The sequence below is a fragment of the Pristiophorus japonicus genome, chromosome 7 (assembly GCF_044704955.1).
Source record: "Pristiophorus japonicus isolate sPriJap1 chromosome 7, sPriJap1.hap1, whole genome shotgun sequence".
Lineage (NCBI taxonomy): Eukaryota > Metazoa > Chordata > Chondrichthyes > Pristiophoridae > Pristiophorus > Pristiophorus japonicus.
In genome coordinates, this window is record NC_091983.1 from 250,441,840 (window position 1) to 250,468,489 (window position 26,650).

At 51.4% G+C, this 26,650-nt stretch overlaps 1 protein-coding gene across 3 annotated transcripts in view; it reads left to right on the forward strand.

Moving 5' to 3' along the window:
- The window catches only part of LOC139267496 (dynein axonemal heavy chain 6-like), a 729,921-nt gene that overhangs the window by 236,560 nt on the left and 466,711 nt on the right, over positions 1–26,650 (forward strand). For all 3 annotated transcript variants that reach the window (XM_070885895.1, XM_070885898.1, XM_070885896.1), the window contains 2 exons: positions 1,015–1,245; positions 9,859–9,980. In XM_070885895.1, coding sequence (XP_070741996.1) covers positions 1,015–1,245; positions 9,859–9,980 — 353 coding nt within the window. The remainder of the gene's footprint in view (positions 1–1,014; positions 1,246–9,858; positions 9,981–26,650) is intronic.

Below are 26,650 nucleotides of genomic sequence, written 5' to 3' on the forward strand. Positions count from 1 at the left end.
TGGGAGATAGTGGGAGATGTTGGGAGACAGTGGGAGATGTTGGGAGACAGAGGGAGATGTTGGGATACAATGGGAGATGTTGGGAGACTCGGGGATAGTGTGAGATGTTGGGAGACAGTGGGAGATGTTGGGAGACTCTGGGAGATAGTGGGAGATGTTGGGAGACAGTGGGAGATGTTGGGAGACAGTGGGAAATATTGAGACACAGTGGGAGATGTTGGGAGACTCTGGGAGATAGTGGGAGATGTTGGGAGACAGTGGGAGATGTTGGGAGACAGTGGGAGATGTTGGGAGACAGTGAGAAATATTGGGACACAGTGGGAGATGTTGGGAGACTCTGGGAGATAGTGGGAGATGTTGGGAGACACTGGGAGACTCTGGGAGACAGTGGGAGATGTTGGGAGACAGTGGGAGATAGTGGGAGATGTTGGGAGAAAGTGGGAGATATTGGGAGACAGTGGGAGATGTTGGGAGCTGTTGGGAGACAGTGGGAGATGTTGGGAGACAGTGGGAGACACTGGGAGACAGTGGGAGACACTGGGAGATGTTGGGAGACAGTGGGAGATGTTGGGAGATAATGGGAGATGTTGGGAGACAGTGGTAGATTCTGGAAGGAGCTGGTCGACAGTTTGATGTCAGTCATGGAGGGACCATAACCATCTCAGAGACAAACAAGGAGTAAATGCATCGCTTCGCTTGTTGCATGAGAGGATCATAGCAATTTACAGATTCATGTGATGCTAGTTCAAGTTACTAATCAGATAGTGGAAGGAGGACTCAGAGACGGGATAGTAGTGGCTAGACATGGAGAAAGTGAAAAGGATTGCAAGAGCTTGAGGAAGATTCAAGAGACAGATTGGGGTAGGAGTGAGGGAGGGAGGAGAAGACAAGGGAATATGTTAAGCTAATGAAGGATGGGAGAATGACTTTGGGAGTGATTCAGCTCTGCTTTCTACTTCAGTGTTCTGCTAATAACAGGTTACTCAAAAATAAAGCAATATATTCGCTCATCAGATTCGCAATTTACAGAATAAGGGTCTGCCTCCTGACAATTACTCGACAGAGAATGCGATCCTGGTAAAGATGGGTGAGCGCTGGCCATTACTCATCGACCCACAAGGCCAGGCCAGCAAATGGATCACAAACATGGAAGCCAAGAACCTGCACATTGTCCTGTCAACAGACCCCAACTACATGAGCACAATGGAGACTGCCATCCGAATGGGATATCCAGTCCTACTCCATGTGAGTACAGAGTATGACAGTGTGACCATGTCGAGGGAGCTTTACTCTGAATCTAACCCATGCTGTATCTGCCCTGGTGGTGTTTGATGGGACAGGTAGAGGGAGCTTTACTCTGAATCTAACCCGTGCTGTATCTGCCCTGGTGGTGTTTGATGGGACAGTGCAGAGGGAGCTTTATTCTGTATCTAATCTCGGGCTGTACCTGCGCTGGAAGTGTTTGATGGGACAGTGTAGAGGGAGCTTTACTCTGTATCTAACCCGTGCTGTACCTGCCCTGGGAGTGTTTGATGAGACAGTGTAGAAGGAGCTTTACTCTGTATCTAACCCGTGCTGTACCTGCCCTGGGAGTGTTTGATGGGACAGTGTAGAGGGAGCTTTACTCTGTATCTAACCCGTGCTGTACCTGCCCTGGGAGTGTTTGATGGGACAGTGTAGAGGGAGCTTTACTCTGTATCTAACCCGTGCTGTACCTGCCCTGGGAGTGTTTGATGGGACAGTGTAGGGGGAGCTTTACTCTGTATCTAACCCCCTGTACCTGCCCTGGGAGTGTTTGATGGGACAGTGTAGAGGGAGCTTTACTCTGTATCTAACCCCCTGTACCTGCCCTGGGAGTGTTTGATGGGACAGTGTAGAGGGAGCTTTACTCTGTATCTATCCCGTGCTGTACCTGCCCTGGGAGTGTTTAATTGGACAGTGCTTTTTTAATTCATTCATGGGATGTGGGCATCGCTGGCAAGGCCAGCATTTATTGCCCATCCCTAATTTAAAAGCTGGTGATAAGCCGCCGCCTTTAACCACTGCAGTCTGTGTGGGGAATGTATTCTCACATTGCTGTTAGAATTAACATATCATAGAATCAGAGATGTTACAGCACGGAAGGAGGCCATTTCAGCCCATCGTGTCTGCGCCGGCCAACAAGAGGCTACCCAGCCGAATCCCACTTTCCAGCTCTCGGCTCTGCAGGTTACGGCACTTCAAGTGCACATCCAAGTATTTGTTAAATGTGGTGAGCGTTTCTGCCTCCATCACTCTTTCAGGCAGTGAGTTCCAGACCCCCACAACCCTCTGTGTGAAGAAATTTCCCCTCAAATTCCCTCTGAACCTCCCTCCAATTACTTTAAATTTATGCCCCCTCTGCTAAGGGAAATAGAACCTTTCTATCCACTATATCTAGGCCCCTCATAATTTTATACACCGCAATGAGGTCTCCCCTCAGCCTCCTCTGTTCCAAGCAAAACAAACCCAGTCTATCCAATCTGTCCTCATAGCTAAGATTCTCCACTCCCGGCAACATCCTCGTAAATCTCCTCTGTACCCTTTCCAGTGCAATCATGTCCTTCCTGTAATGCGGTGACAAGAACTGCACGCAGTACTCCAGCTGTGGCCTAACCAGTATTTTATACAGTTCAAGCATAATTCCCCTGATCTTGTATTCTATACCTCGGCTAATAAAGGCAAGTATTCCGTATGCCTTCTTAACTACCTGGCCTGCTACCTTCAGGGATCTGTGGACATGCACTCTAAGGTCCCATTGTTCCTCTACACTTCTCAATGTCCTACCATTTAATGTGTAACCCCTTTCCTTGTTAGCCCTCCCCAAATGCATTACATAGAAACATAGAAACATAGAAAAATAGGTGCAGGAGAAGGCCATTTGTCCCTTCGAGCCTGCACCATCATTCAATAAAATCATGGCTGATTATTCGCTGCAATACCCCTTTCCTGCTTTACTCCATACCCCTTGATGCCTTTAGCCGTAAGGGCCATACCTAATTCCCTCTTGAATATATCCAATGAACTGGCATCAACAACTCTCTGAGTGAAGAAGTTTCTCCTCATCTCGGTCCTAAATGGCTTACCCCTTATCCTTAGACTGTGACCCCTGGTTCTGGACTTCTCCAACATCGGGAACATTCTTCCTGCATCTAACCTGTCCAATCCCGTCAGAATTTTATATATTTCTATGAGATCCCCTCTCATCCTTCTAAACTCCAGTGAGTACAGGCCCAGTCGATCCAATCTCTCCTCATATGTCAGTCCTGCCATCCCGGGAATCAGTCTGGTGAACCTTCGCTGCACTCCCTCAACTGCAAGAACGTCCTTCCTCAGATTAGGAGACCAAAACCTCACACTTCTCCGGATTAAATTCCATTTGCCACTGTTCTGCCCACCTGACCAGTTGATTGATATCTTAGGGAAGGTCTTCCAGGACTTTGACCCAGCAACGATGAAGAAACAGTGATATATTTCCAAGTCAGGAAGGTCACGACGACGTGTGCGGGAGGTGTATCCGCCTCCAGCTCCTGACGGACCGGGTTGCGGAATTGAAGCTGAGGGTGAAATTACTCTGGAGCATCCACGATGCTGAGAATGACGTGAGTAGCACGTGTAGCGAGTTGGTCTTACCGCAGGTGAAGGGTCCACAGCCAGCTAGGGAATGGAAGACCAGCAGGAAGAGCAGTGCAAGGAAGGTAGTGCAGGGGACCCCTGCGGTCAACCCCCTGCAAAACAGATACACCGTTTTGAGTACTGTTGAGGGGGATGACTCATCAGGGGAGGGCAGCAGCAGCCAAGTTCATGGCACCGTGGCTGGCTCTGTTGCACAGGAGGGAAGGAAAAAGAGTGGGAGAGCGATAGTGATAGCGGATTCGATTGTAAGGGGAATAGATAGGCGTTTCTGCGGCTGCAACCGAGACTCCAGGATGGTATGTTGCCTCCCTGGTGCAAGGGTCAAGGATGTCTTGGAGCGGGTGCAGGACATTCTGAAAAGGGAGGGTGAACAGCCAGTTGTCATGGTGCACATTTGTAACAACGATACATGTAAAAAACGGGATGAGGTCCTACGAGACGAATTTAAGGAGCTAGGAGCTAAATTAAAAAGTAGGACTTCAAAAGTAGTGATCTCGGGATTGCTACCACTGCCACATGCTAGTCAGAGTAGGAATCGCAGGATAGCTCAGATAAATACGTGGCTTGAGCAGTGGTGCAGCAGGGAGGGATTCAAATTCCTGGGGCATTGGAACCGGTTCTGGGGGAGGTGGGACCAGTACAAAATGGTCGTTCTGCACTTAGGCAGAACCGGAACCAATGTCCTAGGGGGAGTGTTTTCTAGTGCTGTTGGGGAGGAGTTAAACTACTATGGCAGGGGGATGGGAACCAATGCAGAGAGACAGAGGGAAACAAAATGGAGACAGAAGCAAAAGACAGAAAGGAGATGAGTAAAAGTGGAGGGCAGAGAAACCCAAGGCAAAAAACAAAAAGGGCCACTGTACAGTAAAATTCTAAAAGGTCAAAGTGTAATAAAAAGGCAAGCATGAAAGCTCAGTGCCTCAATGCGAGAAGTATTCGGAACCCAGGAGAGGACTCTGAGCTAGTTAGAGTGGGTGAGAGCTCAGCTGAACAGGACCCCAAGAAAGAATGCAAAAGGCAGGAGGCAACAGAGCAGAGTAGCACTGGGGTAAGTGTAAACCACAAGGTGATAGGAAGGGACAATATGTATGAATATAAAGGGGCTGCAGGAGGGGTCAAAACTAAAAATCATGGTTTAAAAACTAGTATTAAAACACTCTACCTAAACGCACGCAGCTTTCGAAATAAAGTAAATGAGTTGACGGCACAAATCATTACAAATGGGTATGATTTGGTGGCCATTACAGAAACGTGGTTGCAGGGTGGCCAAGACTGGGAATTAAACATACAGGGGTATCTGACAATTCGGAAAGATAGACAAGAAGGGAAAGGAGGTGGGGTAGCTCTGTTAATAAAGGAAGATATCAGGGCAGTTGTGAGAGATGATATTGGCTCTAATGAACAAAATGTTGAATCATTGTGGGTGGAGATTAGAGATAGTAAGGGGAAAAAGTCACTGGTGGGCATAGTTTATAGGCCCCCAAATAATAACTTCACGGTGGGGCGGACAATAATCAAGGGAATAATGGAGGCATGTGAAAAAGGAACAGCAGTAATCATGGGGGATTTTAACCTACATATCGATTGGTCAAATCAAATTGCACGGGGTAGCCTTGAGGAGGAATTCATAGACTGCATATGGGATTGTTTCTTAGAACAGTATGTTACAGAACCTACAAGGGAGCAAGCTATCTTAGATCTGCTCCTGTGTAATGAGACAGGAATAATAAACAATCTCCTAGTAAAAGATCCTCTCGGAATGAGTGATCACAGTATGGTTGAATTTGTAATACAGGTTGAGGGTGAGGAAGTAGTATCTCAAATGAGCGTACTATGCTTAAACAAAGGGGACTACAGTGGGATGAGGGCAGAGTTGGCTAAAGTAGACTGGGAACACAGACTAAACGGTGGCACAATTGAGGAACAGTGGAGGACTTTTAAGGAGCTCCTTCATAGTGCTCAACAAAAATATATTCCAGTGAAAAAGGGCGGGCGGTAAGAGAAGGGGTAACCAGCTGTGGATAACCAAGGAAATAAAGGAGAGTATCAAATTAAAAACCAATGCGTATCAGGTGGCCAAGGTTAGTGGGAAACTAGAAGATTGGGAAAATTTTAAACGACTGCAAAGAATGTCTAAGAAAGCAATAAAGAAAGGAAAGATAGATTACGAAAGTAAACTTGCGCAAAACATGTTTGATGGGACAGCATAGAAATATAGAAACATAGGCCCCAAGTTTCCACATGATTTGCTCCTGATTTTTAGGAGCAACTGCTGGAGAACGGATTATCTTAGAAATCGCAATTCTCCACATTTAAGTTTTCTGCAGTTTAGTCAGGTAGAACAGTTTCACTTTGGAACAGAATTTTTTTTTCAAAAGGGGGCGTGTCCGGCCACTGACGCCTGATTTGAAAGTTTCCACAGTGAAAACGTACTCCAAACTAACTTAGAATGGAGCAAGTGAAGATTTTTGTAGGCCTGAAAAAACCTTGTCTACACATTAAAAAATCAAGCGCAAGTTACAAATTAGGCGTCGGGAACGAGGTGGGGGGGGGGGGAGGGGAAGTCGTTACATTCTACAATAAATCCTTAGTTATACTTTTACAAATATTATACAAATAAATCCAACCTGAATAAAAATTTATAAGCAAAGAAAAGATTAAATAAACCATGTTCCTACCTGTGTGAAAGTGCTTCAGGCAGGGAGAAGGCAGCAGAAAGCCTCACAAGTTGAGGCAGCCATTCCTGACGGCAGCGGAGGGGGGGAGGCAGTGAGGAGGCAGCCATTCCCGATGGCAGGGGTGGGGGAAGGCCCTCCTGCCGTCGGTCGGGCCCGTCGGGAAACGGCTGCCTCAACTTCTGAGGCTCCCTGCAGCCTTCTCACTGCTGCAAGAAGCCTCAGTGCTGATCATGGAAGGGCAATGTGCTTTTATTAAAAAATGTTCAAAATTGAACAGCGACAAAGAACTACAAAAATGGCCGAGTGCCAATGTTTCCTTCAGACTGTGCGTGCGCGAACGCTCCAACGCGCACGCGCAGGGTTGCCGGCACGAAAAAATCTCATTTAAATGGTACCCGCCTCCTCCTACTTACAAAATCGGCGCGAGTGGTAGGCTCCGCCCCCTGGGCGCCGCGCCAAGCAGACATCGAGCTGCAAAGCGCTCGAGAATAGCGCGTTTTTTTTCAGGCGCCGTTTTCGGCGCGAAAAACAGGCGCCCAGCTCGGAGGATCGCCTGTTTTGCCGCATGTGGAAACTTAGGGCCATAGAAACATAGAAAATAGGTGCAGGAGTAGGCCATTCGGCTTTACATCACGAAATGGAACTTTACTCACGTGGCATCACATCAGGTTGTGCAGCCGCTTGCGTGGCCGACCGGTGATGGCTCCCCCACTAGAGCCAGCTCCTCTCCTTGATGTCAGTGAGCTCGATGATGACTGGTGACCCACCACCCGTTCGCCTCTGCTCGGCCCTATTCTTCGAAAGCTTCCTCTATAAAAGGTAACACCAGCACTACATGGCATGAGATCATTGCGTGAGATCATTGCTAGGTACTGTCACAGAGACTGATACAACACATAACCGACAGATGTAATCATGATTATTATGAAAACTAGCATTCTTTACCTAAAGACGTACACCGTGACCGCAGGCTTTGAGTACAACCTTCCCGGCAAGACATCACATCTGATTTTAATCACTCATTACACTTACAATTCCAATTATATAAATATATACGTACATGTAAGGTTCACCAGACTGATTCCCGGGATGGCTGGACTGTCGTATGAGGAGAGACTGGATCGACTGGGCCTGTATTCACTGGAGTTTAGAAGGATGAGAGGGGATCTCATAGAAACATATAAAATTCTGACGGGACTGGACAGGTTCGATGCAGGAAGAATGTTCCCGATGTTGGGGAAGTCCAGAACCAGGGGACATAATAAGGGGTAAGCTATTTAGGACTGAGATGAGGAGAAACTTCTTCACTCAGAGATTTATTAACCTGTGGAATTCCCTACCGCAGAGAATTGTTGATGCCGGCTCATTGGATATATTCAAGAGGGAGTTAGATATGGCCCTTACGGCTAAAGGGATCAAGGGGCATGGAGAGAAAGCGGGAAAAGGGCACTGCGGTGAATGATCAGCCATGATCTTATTGAATGGCGGTGCAGGCTCGAAGGGCTGAATAGCCTACTCCTGCACCTATTTTCTATGTTTCTATGTAAATAAATTTAATATTTATTCTGGCGGATCCGACAAGGTCGTTCCATCGCTTGCGGCATTGGTTGCCCTCATGCACTTTGTTGGTCGCCGACGAGACCATCTTGGCTATCTCGGCCAATCCTCTGGTAGGCCTTTGGGGTGGGCTTCCTACGCCCTTCTTGGGTCAATTGACCTCAGCGTGACTTGACCTCCTGCATGAGCGAGGCATTTGCCTTGTCCGAGAATCTCCTTGCTCTTTTGTGTCCTCCCAATTGTTCTTCTCCCAGCTCACTGCTTTTGCCAGTGTCCTCAGGCTCCAAAGCATGCTGGGTCGCCTCCTCCATCCTTTCCATGTTAAATATTTTTTCTTCAAAAACTCGGTGCCAACTACTTTCTTTGTGCTGAGTAGACTTTTTGCTGCTGGTGAATCTCTGTTGTGCCTCCCACAACAGCCAAAGAGGCACACACCACACCCACACACGTGTTCAGTCCCTCTCTGCTCCCTCTCTCTCTGTCTCCTCTTATACACATGAAATGATGACCCCCTGATCTCCTGAAATGCGGGAAATGAGTATTGCCATGCTGTTGCTCTGGTTGGCGACACTTCACAGCAGAAGATCAAAAAAACTTAACACAAACACCCATTTCACATTGCTCGCGGTAGCGGCCATTTTCAAAAATGGAAAGTTAGGGTTTTGAAAATGGATGATATCCGGCGATCTCAAAACCCATTTTCACCGCCCCCGCTGGAAATAACACCCATTTTTGATCGATCTGCACAAAAGTGGAAAGTCTAGCCCCTGATGTTGATTGTAGGCCTGGACTAAGTTACCAGCTTGCATCCTTCTTGTCAACTGTCCAAACACTGTTCTTCCTTCTTCGAAGTGGCTCTTCTTTATACATAATCCAACTTGCAATATCATGAAATAGATTTCCTGTTGCCCTCAGGTGAACACAATGGCAGTATTAAATGTGTGAATGTCTCGAGCAGAAACACTCTTAATGCTAATTGTTCCTCGGTTAGGGTCATTGTCCATGATTACCTTGACCACAGCCTGTCTGCATGATAAGGTCTTTCTGACAATGCAACCTTCCCAAGGTGACTGCATACGTAGATGTTGATTTCTGGTGGCATTCGTATTCAAATGGTTCATGGATCCGGCTCATTGTCTGGGCCTGCACAATGCAACCCCTTAAGGTAAACGAACCCCTAAGCAAATGCTTTATGCGGAGCTCCTTCACGGTAAACGAGCCAAAGGTGGACAGCGGAAACGTTATATGGACACCCTCAAAGCCTCCCTGGTAAAGTGTGACATCACCACCGACACCTGGGAGACCCTGGCCGCAGACCGCCCGAGGTGGAGAAAGTCCATCTGGGAGGGCGTTGAGCTCTTCGAGTCTCAACGCAAAGAGCATGAGGAGGCCAAGCGCAGGCAGCGGAAGGAACGCGCGGCAAACCAGCCCCACCGACGCCCTCCCCTCAACAAATGTCTGTCCCACCTGTAACAGGGTCTGTGGCTCTCGTATTGGACTGTTCAGCCACCAAAGAGCTCACTTTGGGAGTGGAAGCCAGTCTTCCTCGATTCCGAGGGATTGCCTCTGATGATGATGGTGTTTGAATGTTCTTGTATCTTTTCCAGACAAAAAGCATTCGTATAGCAATCTGTGCCATTGTCCAGTCTCTTGAGAATGTGTGATTTTCGGCTACAATGTCTGAATTAACCCCTTACTGTGGGCTGTAATGCAGTTCTGGATTTTATATTTCATTGTGCAATATTTATCACTGGGGGTAGAGGAACGGACCCTAGAAGGGGAATCAAGGGACATAGGGATCGTACAGGAAAGGGGAGTGAGATAGAAGATCCTATTGAATGGCGGAGCAGGCTCAAGGGGCCGCGTGGCCGACTCCTGCCTACTCCTGCTCCTAATTCTGATGTTCTTGCGTTCAGAGGAATCATCAAGTGTAAAAGAAAGCTACTTGTTGCACATCATCTCTTCACAGGATGTAACAGAGAAGCTGGATCACGGTCTGAAGCCGATCCTACAGCGGGACATTTGTACTCGAGGAGGCCAGGACTACATCAAGGTCGTCAACATGGAAATAAAATACAATCCCAACTTCAGGTAACCCAGAATCAGCAACATGTATTCTATTCAGATGGCTGTTTAACTCATTAACTAATAATAACATCAGAATTAGAAGCAGGAGTCGGCCATTTTACCCCTCGAGCCTGCACCGCCATTCAGTAAGATCATGGCTGATCTTCGACCTCAACTCCACTTTCCCGCACTATCCTCAAATCTCTTGATCCCCTTAATATTCAAAAATCTATCGATCTCTGTCTTGAATATACCCCTCTGGGGTAGAGAATTCCAAAGATTCACCACCCTCTGAGTGATGAAGTTTCTCCTCATCTCAGCCCTAAATGGCCAACCCCTTATCCTGAGACTGTGACCCCTGGTTCTAGAGTTCCCAGCCAGGGGGAAACATCCTCCCTGCATCTACCCTGTCAAGCCCTGTAAGAATTTTGTATGTTTCAATAAGATCACCTGTCATTCTTCTAAATTAGGTCTAGATTACTCAATCTCTCCTCAGAGGACAATCCCCCCATCCCAGGAATCAGTCTGATGAATCTTTGTTGTACTCCCTCTATGGCAAGTATATCCTTCCTTCGGTAAGGAGACCAAAACTCCAGGTGTGGTCTCACCAGGGCCCGATATAATTGCAGTGGAGCAGCTGGAGGGAGATTTAAACATCAGCGTCTCCCTGACAACGGAGGCAGCTGGAGCCTGGAGTGAAGAACATAAGAGCATAAGAAATAGGAGCAGGAGTCGGCCATTTGACCCCTCGAGCCTGTTCCGCCATTCAATAAGATCGTGGCTGATCTGATCATGGACTCAGCTCCACTTCCCTGCCCGCTCCCCATAACCCTTTACTCCCTTATCACTCAAAAATCTGTCTAGCTCCACCTTAAATATATTCAGTGACCCAGCCTCCACAGCTCTCTGGGGCAAAGAATTCCACAGATTTACAACCCTCTGAGCCATGATGTTATTGAATGGCGGAGCAGGCTCGAGGGGCCAAATGGCCGACTCCTGCTCCTATTTCTTATGTTCAATCCATTCTCGTATATTACTCCCAATTCCATGAGCCCTAATTTTGTTTAAAATCTTGCATGGCACCTTATCGAATGCTTCCTCAAAATCCAAATACACCACATCCACTAGTCGCCCCTTATCTATTCTGCTAGTTACAATCTCAAAAAACTCCAATGCAATTCAGCGATATAATATTAACTTACTGTCCACTAACTGGGGTCTCTCAGTTCCCATTCTCTCAAAGAGATATTTGTACACTGATGGTGCCTCTCATTCTCCTTTCAGGGAGATATCTATACACTAAGTGGTGTCTCTCAGTCCCTCTCTCTCAGGGAGATATCTGTACACTGACTGGTGTCTCTCAGTCCCTCTGTCTCAGGGAGATATTTGTACACTGACTGGTGTCTCTCAGTCCCTCTCTCTCAGGGAGATATCTGTACACTGACTGGTGTCCCTCAGTCCCTCTCTCTCAGGGAGATATCTGTACACTGACTGGTGTCTCTCAGTCCCTCTCTCTCAGGGAGATATCTGTACACTGACTGGTGTCCCTCAGTCGCTCTCCCTCAGGGAGATATCAGTACACTGAATGGTGTCCCTCAGTCCCTCTCTCTCAGGGAGATATCTGTACACTGACTGATGTCACTCAGTCCCTCTCTCTCAGGGAGATATCTGTACACTGACTGGTGTCCCTCAGTCACTCTCTCTCAGGGAGATATCTGTACACTGACTGGTGTCTCTCAGTCCCTCTCCCTCAGGGAGATATCAGTACACTGACTGGTGTCCCTCAGTCCCTCTCCCTCAGGGAGATATCTGTACACTGACTGGTGTCTCTCAGTCCCTCTCCCTCAGGGAGATATCTGTACACTGACTGGTGTCTCTCAGTCCCTCTCTCTCAAGGAGATATCTGTACACTGACTGGTGTCCCTCAGTCCCTCTCTCTCAGGGAGATATCTGTACACTGACTGGTGTCTCTCAGTCCCTCTCACTCAGGGTGATATCTGTACACTGACTGGTGTCCCTAAGTCTGTCTCCCTCAGGGAGATATCTGTACACTGACTGGTATCCCTCAGTCCCTCTCCCTCAGCGAGATATCTGTGCACTGACTGGTGTCTCTCAGTCCCTCTCTCTCAGGGAGATATCTGTACACTGACTGGTGTCCCTAAGTCTGTCTCCCTCAGGGAGATATCTGTACACTGACTGGTATCCCTCAGTCCCTCTCCCTCAGGGAGATATCTGTACATTGACTGGTGTCTCTCAGTCCCTCTCCCTCAGGGAGATATCTGTACACTGACTGGTATCCCTCAGTCCCTCTTTCTCAGGGAGATATCTGTACACTGACTGGTGTCCCTCAGTCCCTCTCAGGGAGATATCTGTACACTGACTGGTGTCCCTCAGTCCCTCTTTCTCAGGGAGATATCTGTACACTGACTGGTGTCGCTCAGTCCCTCTTTCTCAGGGAGATATCTGTACACTGACTGGTGTCCCTAAGTCTGTCTCCCTCAGGGAGATATCTGTACACTGACTGGTGTCTCTCAGTCCCTCTTTCTCAGGGAGATATCTGTACACTGACTGGTATCCCTCAGTCCCTCTCCCTCAGGGAGATATCTGTACACTGACTGGTGTCCCTCAGTCCCTCTCCCTCAGCGAGATATCTGTACACTGACTGGTGTCTATCAGTCCCTCTTTCTCAGGGAGATATCTGTACACTGACTGGTGTCCCTCAGTCTCTCCTCAAGGAAGATATCTGTACACTGACTGGTGTCCCTCAGTCCCTCTCCCTCAACAACAAATGCTTGCATTTATATAGTGCTTTTAGTGTACTAAACTGTCCCAAGGCACTGCACAGGAGCATTATCAACTGAAATTTGATGTCACATTAGAGGATATTAGGACAGATGATGAAAAACTTGGTCAACGAGGCAGCGTTCAAGGAATGTCTTAAAGGAGAGAGAGGTAGAGAGGCGGAGAGGTTTAGGGAGGAAATCCCACAGCTTAGTGCCTCGGCAGCTGAAGGCACGGCCACCGATGGTGATCCTGACCTCGCCCCAACTCAGATTCTGGCCCCAGATCGGACCCTGATCCTGACTCTGACCCTGATCCTATCCCTGACCCTGATCCTGACCCTGATCCTGATCCTGACTCTGACCCTGACTCTGACTCTGACCCTGATCCTGATCCTATCCCTGACCCTGACCTGACTCTGACCCTGATCCTGATCCTGATCCTGATCCTATCCCTGACCCTGACCTGACTCTGACCCTGATCCTGATCCTGATCCTGACTCTGACTCTGACTCGGACCCTGACCCCGATCCCGATCCTGACTCTGACTCTGACTCTGACTCTGACTCTGACCCTGACCCTGACCCCGATCCCGATCCTGACCCTGACTCTGACTCGGACTCTGAACCTGATCCCATCCCTGACCCTGATCCTGACTCTGACTCTGATCCTGATCCCATCCCTGACCCTGATCCTGACCCTGACTCTGACCCTGACTCTGACTCTGGCCCTGATCCTGACCCTGACCCTGACCCTGACCCTGACCCTGATCCTGATCCTGACCCTGACTCTGACCCTGACCTTGACTCTGACTCTGACTCTGATCCTGATCCCATCCCTGACCCTGACACTGATCCTGATCCTGATCCTGACCCTGATTCTGACTCTGACTCTGATCCCATCCCTGACCCTGATCCTGATTCTGACTCTGATCCTGATCCCATCCCTGATCCTGACCCTGATCCTGATCCTGATCCTGACTCTGACTCTGATCCTGACTCTGATCCTGATCCTGATCCTGATCCTGACTCTGACTCTGACTCTGATCCTGATCCCATCCCTCACCCTGACCCTGACCCTGATCTTGACTCTGACCCTGACCCTGATCCTGACTCTGACTCTGACTCTGACTCTGACTCTGACCCTGACCCTGTCTCTTACACTGACTCTGACCCTGATCCTGACTCTGACTCTGACTCTGACTCTGATCCCATCCCTGACCCTGACCATGACTCTGACTCTGACTCTGACTCTGACTCTGACTCTGATCCTGATCCCATCCCTCACCCTGACCCTGACCTTGACTCCGACTCTGATCCTGACCCTGACCCTGATCCTGACTCTGACCCTGACCCTGACCCTGACTCTGATCCTGATCCTGACCCTGACTCTGATCCTGATCCTGACCCTGACTCTGATCCTGACTCTGACTCTGATCCTGATCCCATCCCTCACCCTGACCCTGACCTTGACTCTGACGCTGATCCTGATCCCATCCCTGACCCTGACCCTGACTCTGACTCTGATCCTGATCCCATCCCTGACCCTGACCCTGACCCTGACCTTGACGCTGACTCTGACCCTGACCATGACTCTGACTCTGACTCTGACCCTGACCCTGACCTTGACTCTGACTCTGACTCTGACTCTGACCCTGACCCTGATCCTGACTCTGACTCTGATCCTGATCCCATCCCTGACCCTGACCATGACTCTGACTCTGACTCTGATCCTGATCCCATCCCTGACCCTGACCATGACTCTGACTCTGACTCTGATCCTGATCCCATCCCTGACCCTGACCATGACTCTGACTCTGACTCTGATCCTGATCCCATCCCTGACCCTGACCATGACTCTGACTCTGACTCTGATCCTGATCCCATCCCTGACCCTGACCATGACTCTGACTCTGACTCTGATCCTGATCCCATCCCTGACCCTGACCATGACTCTGACTCTGAATCTGATCCTGATCCCATCCCTGACCCTGACGATGACTCTGACTCTGATCCTGATCCCATCCCTGACCCTGAACTTGACTCTGACTCTGACTCTGATCCTGACCCTGACCCTGACTCTGATCCTGATCCTGACCCTGACTCTGACTCTGACTCTGATCCTGATCCTGACCCTGATCCTGATCCTGATCCTGATCCTGATCCTGACTCTGACTCTGACTCTGACCCTGATCCTGACTCTGACTCTGACTCTGACTCTGACTCTGATCCTGACTCTGACTCTGATCCCATCCCTCACCCTGACCCTGACCTTGACTCTGAGTCTGATCCTGACCCTGACCCTGATCCTGACTCTGACTCTGACCCTGACCCTGACCCTGACTCTGATCCTGATCCCATCCCTGACCCTGACTCTGATCCTGATCCTGACCCTGATCCTGACCCTGACTCTGACTCTGACTCTGATCCTGACCCTGACCCTGACTCTGACTCTGATCCTGATCCTGACCCTGACCCTGATCCTGACCCTGACCCTGATCCTGATCCTGACTCTGACTCTGACTCTGACTCTGATCCTGACCCTAACCCTGACCCTGATTCTGACTCTGACTCTGATCCTGATCCTGTCCCTGACCCTGATCCTGATCCTGATCCTGATCCTGATCCTGATCCTGACTCTGACTCTGACCCTGATCCTGATCCTGATCCTGACTCTGACTCTGACTCTGATCCTGACTCTGACTCTGATCCCATCCCTCACCCTGACCCTGACCTTGACTCTGAGTCTGATCCTGACCCTGACCCTGATCCTGACTCTGACTCTGATCCTGATCCTGACCTTGACTCTGACTCTGACCCTGATCCCATCCCTGACACTGACCCTGACTCTGACTCTGATCCTGATCCCTGACCCTGACCCTGACCTTGACCGTGACCTTGACTCAGACTCTGACCCTGAACCTGACCATGACCCTGACTCTGATCCTGAACCTGACCCTGACCCTGACTCTGACCCTAACCCTGACTCTGACTCTGACCCTGATCCTGATTCTGACCATGACTCTGACCCTGATCCTGATCCTGACCCTGACTCTGATCCTGACCTTGACCCTGATCCTGATCCTGATCCTGACCCTGACTCTGACCCTGACCTTGACTCTGATCCTGATCCTGATCCTGACCCTGAACCTGACCCTTGACTCTGACTCTGACTATGATTCTGATCCTGATCCCATCCCTGACCCTGACCCTGACCCTGATCCTGATCCTGACCCTGACTCTGACTCTGATCCCATCCCTGACCCTGATCCTGATTCTGACTCTGACTCTGACTCTGACTCTGATCCTGATCCCATCCCTGATCCTGACCCTGATCCTGATCCTGACTCTGACTCTGATCCTGATCCCATCCCTCACCCTCACCGTGACCTTGACTCTGACCCTGACCCTGACCCTGACCCTGACCCTGACCCTGATCCTGATCCTGACCCTGACCCTGATCCTGATCCTGACCCTGACTCTGACTCTGACCCTGACTCTGACTCTGACTCTGATCCCATCCCTGACCCTGATCCTGATCCTGACCCTGACTCTGACTCTGACTCTGACCCTGACCTTGACTCTGACCCTGACCCTGACCCTGACTCTGACTCTGACCCTGACTCTGACTCTGACCCTGACCCTGACTCTGACTCTGAATCTGATCCCATCCCTGACCCTGACCTTGGCCCTGATCCTGATCCTGACCCTGTCCATGATCCTGATCCTGACCCTGACTCTGACTCTGACTCTGACCCTGATCCCATCACTGACCCTGACCTTGACTCTGACTCTGATCCTGATCCCATCCCTGACCCTGACTCTGACTCTGACTCTGATCCCATCCCTGACCCTGATCCTGATTCTGACTCTGACTCTGATCCTGATCCCATCCCTGATCCTGACCCTGATCCTGATCCTGATCCTGACTCTGACTCTGACTCTGACTCTGACTCTGATCCTGATCCCATCCCTCACCCTGACCCTGACCTTGACTCTGACCCTGACCCTGACCCTGATCCTGACACTGACTCTGACTCTGACCCTGACCCTGTCTCTTACCCTGACTCTGACCCTGATCCTGACTCTGACTCTGACTCTGACTCTGATCCCATCCCTGACCCTGACCATGACTCTGACTCTGACTCTGACTCTGACTCTGACTCTGATCCTGATCCCATCCCTCACCCTGACCCTGACCCTGACCTTGACTCCGACTCTGATCCTGACCCTGACCCTGACCCTGATCCTGACTCTGACCCTGACCCTGACCCTGACTCTGATCCTGATCCTGACCCTGACTCTGATCCTGACTCTGACTCTGATCCTGATCCCATCCCTCACCCTGACCCTGACTCTGACCTTGACTCTGACGCTGATCCTGATCCCATCCCTGACCCTGACCCTGACTCTGACTCTGATCCTGATCCCATCCCTGACCCTGACCCTGACCCTGACCTTGACGCTGACTCTGACCCTGACCATGACTCTGACTCTGACTCTGACCCTGACCCTGACCTTGACTCTGACTCTGACTCTGATCCTGACCCTGACCCTGATCCTGACTCTGACTCTGATCCTGATCCCATCCCTGACCCTGACCATGACTCTGACTCTGACTCTGATCCTGATCCCATCCCTGACCCTGACCATGACTCTGACTCTAACTCTGATCCTGATCCCATCCCTGACCCTGACCATGACTCTGACTCTGACTCTGATCCTGATCCCATCCCTGACCCTGACCATGACTCTGACTCCAACTCTGATCCTGATCCCATCCCTGACCCTGACCATGACTCTGACTCTGACTCTGATCCTGATCCCATCCCTGACCCTGACCATGACTCTGACTCTAACTCTGATCCTGATCCCATCCCTGACCCTGACCATGACTCTGACTCTGACTCTGATCCTGATCCCATCCCTGACCCTGACCATGACTCTGACTCTGACTCTAATCCTGATCCCATCCCTGACCCTGACCATGACTCTGACTCTGACTCTAATCCTGATCCCATCCCTGACCCTGACGATGACTCTGACTCTGATCCTGATCCCATCCCTGACCCTGAACTTGACTCTGACTCTGACTCTGATCCTGACCCTGATCCTGACCCTGACCCTGACTCTGATCCTGATCCTGACCCTGATCCTGACTCTGACTCTGACTCTGACTCTGATCCTGACCCTGACCCTGACTCTGACTCTGACTCTGATCCTGATCCTGACCCTGACCCTGATCCTGATCCTGACTCTGACTCTGACTCTGACTCTGACTCTGATCCTGATCCTGACCCTGATCCTGATCCTGATCCTGATCCTGACTCTGACTCTGACTCTGACTCTGACTCTGATCCTGACTCTGACTCTGACTCTGACTCTGATCCTGACTCTGACTCTGATCCCATCCCTCACCCTGACCCTGACCTTGACTCTGAGTCTGATCCTGACCCTGACCCTGACCCTGATCCTGACTCTGACTCTGACCCTGACCCTGACCCAGACTCTGATCCTGATCCCATCCCTGACCCTGACTCTGATCCTGATCCTGACCCTGATCCTGATCCTGATCCTGACCCTGACTCTGACTCTGACTCTGATCCTGACCCTGACCCTGACTCTGACTCTGACTCTGATCCTGACCCTAACCCTGACCCTGATTCTGACTCTGACTCTGACTCTGATCCTGATCCTGATCCTGACCCTGATCCTGATCCTGACTCTGACTCTGACCCTGATCCTGATCCTGATCCTGACTCTGACTCTGACTCTGACTCTGATCCTGACTCTGACTCTGATCCCATCCCTCACCCTGACCCTGACCTTGACTCTGAGTCTGATCCTGACCCTGACCCTGATCCTGACTCTGACTCTGATCCTGATCCTGACCTTGACTCTGACTCTGACCCTGATCCCATCCCTGACACTGACCCTGACCCTGACTCTGACTCTGATCCTGATCCCTGACCCTGACCCTGACCTTGACCCTGACCTTGACTCAGACTCTGACCCTGAACCTGACCATGACCCTGACTCTGATCCTGAACCTGACCCTGACTCTGACCCTAACCCTGACTCTGACTCTGACCCTGATCCTGACCCTGATCCTGATTCTGACCCTGACTCTGACCCTGATCCTGACCCTGATCCTGATCCTGATCCTGACCCTGACTCTGACCCTGACCCTGACCTTGACTCTGATCCTGATCCTGATCCTGACCCTGAACCTGACCTTGACTCTGACTCTGACTCTGACTCTGATCCTGATCCCATCCCTGACCCTGACCCTGACCCTGACCCTGACCCTGATCCTGATCCTGATCCTGACCCTGACTCTGACTCTGATCCCATCCCTGACCCTGATCCTGATTCTGACTCTGACTCTGACTCTGACTCTGATCCTGATCCCATCCCTGATCCTGACCCTGATCCTGATCCTGACTCTGACTCTGATCCTGATCCCATCCCTCACCCTGACCCTGACCCTGACCTTGACTCTGACCCTGACCCTGACCCTGATCCTGATCCTGACCCTGACCCTGATCCTGATCCTGACCCTGACTCTGACTCTGACCCTGACTCTGACTCTGACTCTGATCCCATCCCTGACCCTGATCCTGATCCTGACCCTGACTCTGACTCTGACTCTGACCCTGACCTTGACTCTGACCCTGACCCTGACCCTGACCCTGACCCTGACCCTGACCCTGACCCTGACTCTGACTCTGACTCTGACCCTGACTCTGACTCTGAATCTGATCCCATCCCTGACCCTGACCTTGACCCTGATCCTGATCCTGATCCTGACCCTGTCCATGATCCTGACCCTGACTCTGACTCTGACTCTGATCCTGATCCCATCACTGACCCTGACCTTGACTCTGACTCTGATCCTGATCCCATCCCTGACTCTGACTCTGACCCTGACCCTGACTCTGACTCTGATCCCATCCCTGACCCTGACCCTGACCTTGACTCTGACTCTGATCCTGATCCCATCCCTGACCCTGATCCTGACTCTGACTCTGACTCTGACTATGATCCTGATCCCATCCCTGACCCTGACCATGACTCTGATTCTGACTCTGACTCTGACCCTGACCCTGATCCTGACCTTGACTCTGACTCTGATCCTGACTCTGACTCTGACCCTGACCCTGATCCTGACTTTGACTCTGACTCTGATCCTGATCCCATCCCTGACCCTGACCCTGATCCTGACTCTGACTCTGACTCTGATCCTGATCCCATCCCTGACCCTGACCATGACTCTGACTCTGACTCTGATCCTGATTCCATCCCTCACCCTGACTCTGATCCTGACCCTGACCCTGATCCTGACTCTGACTCTGACCCTGACCCTGCTCTGATCCTGACCCTGATCCTGACCCTGACTCTGATACTGACCCTGACCCTGACCCTGATCCTGACTCTGACTCTGACTCTGATCCTGATCCCATCCCTGACCCTGACCATGACTCTGACTCTGATCCTGACCCTGATCCTGACCCTGACCCTGACCCTGAATATGATCCTGACTCTGATCCTGACCCTGACCCTAACCCTGATCCTGACTCTGACTCTGACTGTGACTCTGATTCTGATCCCATCCCTGACCCTGACCATGACTCTGACCCTGACCCTGACCCTGACCTTGATCCTGACTCTGATCCTGACCCTGACCCTAACCCTGATCCTGACTCTGACTCTGACTCTGACCCTGACTCTGATCCTGATCCTGACCCTGATCCTGACTCTGACTCTGATCCTGACGCAGACCCTGATCCTGACTCTGACTCTGACCCTGACCCTGACTCTGACTCTGATCCTGATCCCATCCCTGACCCTGACCATGACTCTGAGTCTGACTCTGATCCCATCCCTGACACTGACCCTGACCATGACTCTGACCCTGACCTTGACTCTGACTCTGACACTGACTCTGATCCTGACCCTGACCCTGATCCTGACTCTGACTCTGATCCTGATCCCATCCCTGACCATGACTCTGACTCTGATCCTGACCCTTACCCTGACTCTGATCCTGATCCTGACCCTGACCCTGATCCTGACTCTGACTCTGACTCTGATCCTGACCCTGATCCTGACTCTGACTCTGACTCTGATCCTGATCCCATCCCTGACCCTGATCCTAACTCTGACTCTGACTCTGATCCTGATCCTGATCCTGACCCTGACCTTGACTCTGATGCTGATCCTGATCCCATCCCTGACCCTGACCCTGACTCTGACTCTGATCCTGATCCCATCCCTGACCCTGACCCTGACCCTGACCCGGACCCTGACCCTGACTCTGTCTCTGACTCTGACTCTGACTCTGACCCTGACCCTGCTCTGATCCTGACCCTGATCCTGGCTCTGACTCTGACCCTGACCCAGCTCTGACCCTGACTCTGATCCTGACTGACTCTGACTCTGACCCTGACTCTGACTCTGATCCTGATCCTGACTCTGACTCTGACCCTGATCCTGATCCTGATCCTGACTCTGACCCTGACCCTGACCCTGACTCTGACTCTGATCCTGATCCTGACCCTGACCCTGATCCTGATCCTGACCCTGACTCTGACTCTGACTCTGACTCTGATCCTGATCCTGACCCTGATCCTGATCCTGATCCTGACTCTGACTCTGACTCTGACCCTGATCCTGACTCTGACTCTGACTCTGACTCTGACTCTGACTCTGACTCTGATCCTGACTCTGACTCTGATCCCATCCCTCACCCTGACCCTGACCTTGACTCTGAGTCAGATCCTGACCCTGACCCTGATCCTGACACTGACTCTGACCCTGACCCTGACCCAGACTATGATCCTGATCCCATCCCTGACCCTGACTCTGATCCTGATCCTGACCCTGATCCTGACCCTGACTCTGACTCTGACTCTGATCCTGACCCTGACCCTGACTCTGACTCACATCTGATCCTGACCCTAACCCTGACCCTGATTCTGACTCTGACTCTGACTCTGATCCTGATCCTGACCCTGATCCTGATCCTGATCCTGATCCTGATCCTGACTCTGACTCTGACCCTGATCCTGATCCTGACTCTGACTCTGACTCTGATCCTGACTCTGACTCTGATCCCATCCCTCACCCTGACCCTGACCTTGACTCTGAGTCTGATCCTGACCCTGACCCTGATCCTGACTCTGACTCTGATCCTGATCCTGACCCTGACCTTGACTCTGACTCTGACCCTGATCCCATCCCTGACACTGACCCTGACTCTGACTCTGATCCTGATCCCTGACCCTGACCCTGACCTTGACCCTGACCTTGACTCAGACTCTGACCCTGAACCTGACCATGACCCTGACTCTGATCCTGAACCTGACCCTGACTCTGACCCTAACCCTGACTCTGACTCTGACCCTGATCCTGACCCTGATCCTGATTCTGACCCTGACTCTGACCCTGATCCTGACCCTGACCCTGATCCTGACCTTGACCCTGATCCTGATCCTGATCCTGACCCTGACTCTGACCCTGACCTTGACTCTGATCCTGATCCTGATCCTGACCCTGAACCTGACCTTGACTCTGACTCTGACTCTGACTCTGATCCTGATCCCATCCCTGACCCTGACCCTGACCCTGATCCTGACCCTGACTCTGACTCTGATCCCATCCCTGACCCTGATCCTGATTCTGACTCTGACTCTGACTCTGACTCTGATCATGATCCCATCCCTGATCCTGACCCTGATCCTGATCCTGACTCTGACTCTGATCCTGATCCCATCCCTCACCCTGACCCTGACCCTGACCTTGACTCTGACCCTGACCCTGACCCTGACCCTGATCCTGATCCTGACCCTGACCCTGATCCTGATCCTGACCCTGACTCTGACTCTGACCCTGACCCTGACTCTGACTCTGACTCTGATCCCATCCCTGACCCTGATCCTGATCCTGACCCTGACTCTGACTCTGACTCTGACCCTGACCCTGACCCTGACCCTGACTCTGACTCTGACTCTGACCCTGACCCTGACTCTGACTCTGAATCTGATCCCATCCCTGACCCTGACCTTGACCCTGATCCTGATCCTGACCCTGTCCATGATCCTGATCCTGACCCTGACTCTGACTCTGACTCTGACCCTGATCCCATCACTGACCCTGACCTTGACTCAGACTCTGATCCTGATCCCATCCCTGACCCTGACTCTGACTCTGACCCTGACCCTGACTCTGACTCTGATCCCATCCCTGACCCTGACCCTGACCTTGACTCTGACCCTGATCCTGATCCCATCCCTGACCCTGATCCTGACTCTGACTCTGACTCTGACTATGATCCTGATCCCATCCCTGACCCTGACCATGACTCTGATTCTGACTCTGACTCTGACCCTGACCCTGATCCTGACCTTGACTCTGACTCTGATCCTGACTCTGACTCTGACCCTGACCCTGATCCTGACTCTGACTCTGACTCTGATCCTGATCCCATCCCTGACCCTGACCCTGATCCTGACTCTGACTCTGACTCTGACTCTGATCCTGATCCCATCCCTGACCCTGACCATGACTCTGACTCTGACTCTGATCCTGATCCCATCCCTCACCCTGACTCTGATCCTGACCCTGACCCTGATCCTGACTCTGACTCTGACCCTGACCCTGCTCTGACCCTGATCCTGATCCTGACCCTGACTCTGACTCTGACTCTGACTCTGATCCTGATCCTGACCCTGATCCTGATCCTGATCCTGACTCTGACTCTGACTCTGACCCTGATCCTGACTCTGACTCTGACTCTGACTCTGACTCTGACTCTGACTCTGACTCTGATCCTGACTCTGACTCTGATCCCATCCCTCACCCTGACCCTGACCTTGACTCTGAGTCAGATCCTGACCCTGACCCTGATCCTGACACTGACTCTGATACTGACCCTGACCCTTACCCTGATCCTGACTCTGACTCTGACTCTGATCCTGATCCCATCCCTGACCCTGACCATGACTCTGACTCTGATCCTGACCCTGATCCTGACCCTGACCCTGACCCTGACCTTGATCCTGACTCTGATCCTGACCCTGACCCTAACCCTGATCCTGACTCTGACTCTGATCCTGACTCTGACTCTGACCCTGATCCTGATCCTGATCCTGACTCTGACTCTGACCCTGACCCTGACCCTGATCCTGAATCTGACTCTGACTCTGACTCTGACTCTGACGCTGACCCTGACCCTGACCCTGACCCTGACCCTGCTCTGATCCTGACCCTGATCCTGGCTCTGACTCTGACACTGACTCTGACTCTGACTCTGACCCTGATCCCATCCCTGACCCTGACCCTGACCCTGACTCTGACCCTGATCCCATCCCTGACCCTGACCCTGATCCTGACTCTGACTCTGACTCTGACCCTGATCCCATCCCTGACCCTGACCCTGACCCTGACCCTGATCCCATCCCTGACTCTGACTCTGACCCTGATCCTGATCCTGACCCTGACTCTGATCCTGACCCTGATCCTGACCCTGACCCTGACTTTGACTCTGACCCTGACCTTGACTCTGACTCTGATCCTGATCCCATCCCTGACCCTGATCCTGATCCTAACTCTGACTCTGATCCCATCACTGACCCTTACCTTGACTCTGACTCTGATCCTGATCCCATCCCTGACCCTGACCCTGACTCTGACCCTGACCCTGACTCTGACTCTGATCCCATCCCTGACCCTGACCCTGACTCTGACCCTGACCCTGACTCTGACTCTGACTCTGATCCCATCCCTGACCCTGACCCTGACCTTTACTCTGACTCTGACTCTGACTCTGACTATGATCCTGATCCCATCCCTGACCCTGACCTTGACTCTGACTCTGATCCTGACCCTGATCCTGACTCTGACTCTGATCCTGATCCCATCCCTGACCCTGACCATGACTCTGACTCTGACTCTGACTCTGACTCTGATCCTGATCCCATCCCTGACCCTGACCCTGACCATAACTCTGACTCTGACTCTGACTCTGACTCTGATCCTGATCCCATCCCTGACACTGACCCTGACCATGACTCTGACCCTGACCTTGACTCTGACTCTGACTCTGATCCTGACTCTGACTCTGATCCTGACCCTGATCCTGACTCTGACTCTGATCCTGATCCCATCCCTGACCATGACTCTGACTCTGACTCTGACCCTGACCCTGACCCTGACCCTGACCCTGATCCTGACTCTGATCCTGACCCTGACCCTGATCCTGACTCTGACTCTGACTCTGACTCTGATCCTGATCCCATCCCTGACCATGACCATGACTCTGACTCTGACTCTGATCCTGATCCCATCCCTGACCCTGACCATGACTCTGACTCTGACTCTGACTCTGATCCTGATCCCATCTCTGACCCTGACCATGATTATGACTCTGATTCTGATCCCATCCCTGACCCTGACCTTGACTCTGACTCTGATCCTGATCCCATCCCTGACCCTGACCCTGACTCTGACCCTGACCCTGATCCTGACTCTGACCCTGACCCTGACCCTGACCTTGACTCTGACTCTGACTCTGACCCTGACCATGACCTCTGACTCTGACTCTGACCCTGACCTTGACTCTGACTCTGATCCTGACCCAGACCCTGATCCTGACTCTGACCATGACCCTGACCCTGACTCTGACCCTGACCCTCATCCTGACTCTGACTCTGATCCTGATCCCATCCCTGACCATGACTCTGACTCTGACTCTGATCCTGATCCCATCCTTGACTCTGACTCTGACCCTGACCCTGACCTTGACTCTGACTTTGATCCTGACCCTGACCCTGACCCTGACTCTGATACTGACCCTGACTCTGACCCTAATCCTGACTCTGACTCTGACTCTGATCCTGATCCCATCCCTGATCCTGACCATGACTCTGACTCTAATCCTGACCTTGATCCTGACTCTGATCCTGACCCTGACCCTAACCCTGATCCTGACTCTGACTCTGACTCTGATTCTGATCCCATCCCTGACCCTGACCATGACTCTGACCCTGACCCTGACCCTGACCTTGATCCTGACTCTGATCCTGACCCTAACTCTGATCCTGACCCTGACCCTAACCCTGATCCTGACTCTGACTCTGACCCTGACTCTGATCCTGATCCTGACCCTGATCCTGACTCTGACTCTGATCCTGACCCAGACCCTGATCCTGACTCTGACTCTGACCCTGATCCCATCCCTGACCCTGACCATGACTCTGACTCTGACTCTGACTCTGGTCATGATCCCATCCCTGACCATGACTCTGACTCTGATCCTGACCCTGACTCTGATCCTGATCCTGACCCTGACCCTGACCCTGATCCTGACTCTGACTCTGACTCTGACTCTGATCCTGACCCTGATCCTGACTCTGACTCTGACTCTGACTCTGATCCTGATCCCATCCCTGACCCTGACCATGACTCTGACTCTGACTCTGATCCTGATCCCATCCCTGACCCTGACCATGACTCTGACTCTGACTCTGACTCTGATCCTGATCCCATCCCTGACCCTGACCATGACTCTGACTCTGACTCTGACTCTGACTCTGATCCTGATCCCATCTCTGACCCTGACCATGATTATGACTCTGATTCTGACTCTGATCCTGATCCCATCCCTGACCCTGACCATGACTCTGACTCTGATCCTGATCCCATCCCTCACCCTGACCCTGACTCTGAGTCTGATCCTGATCCTGATCCTGACCCTGACCCTGATCCTGACTCGGACCCTGACCCTGATCCTGACTCTGACTCTGATCCTGAACCTGATCCTGACCCTGACCTTGACTCTGACCTTGACTCTGACTCTGATCCTGATCCCATCCCTGTCTCTGACTCTGACTCTGACCCTGATCCTGGCTCTGAC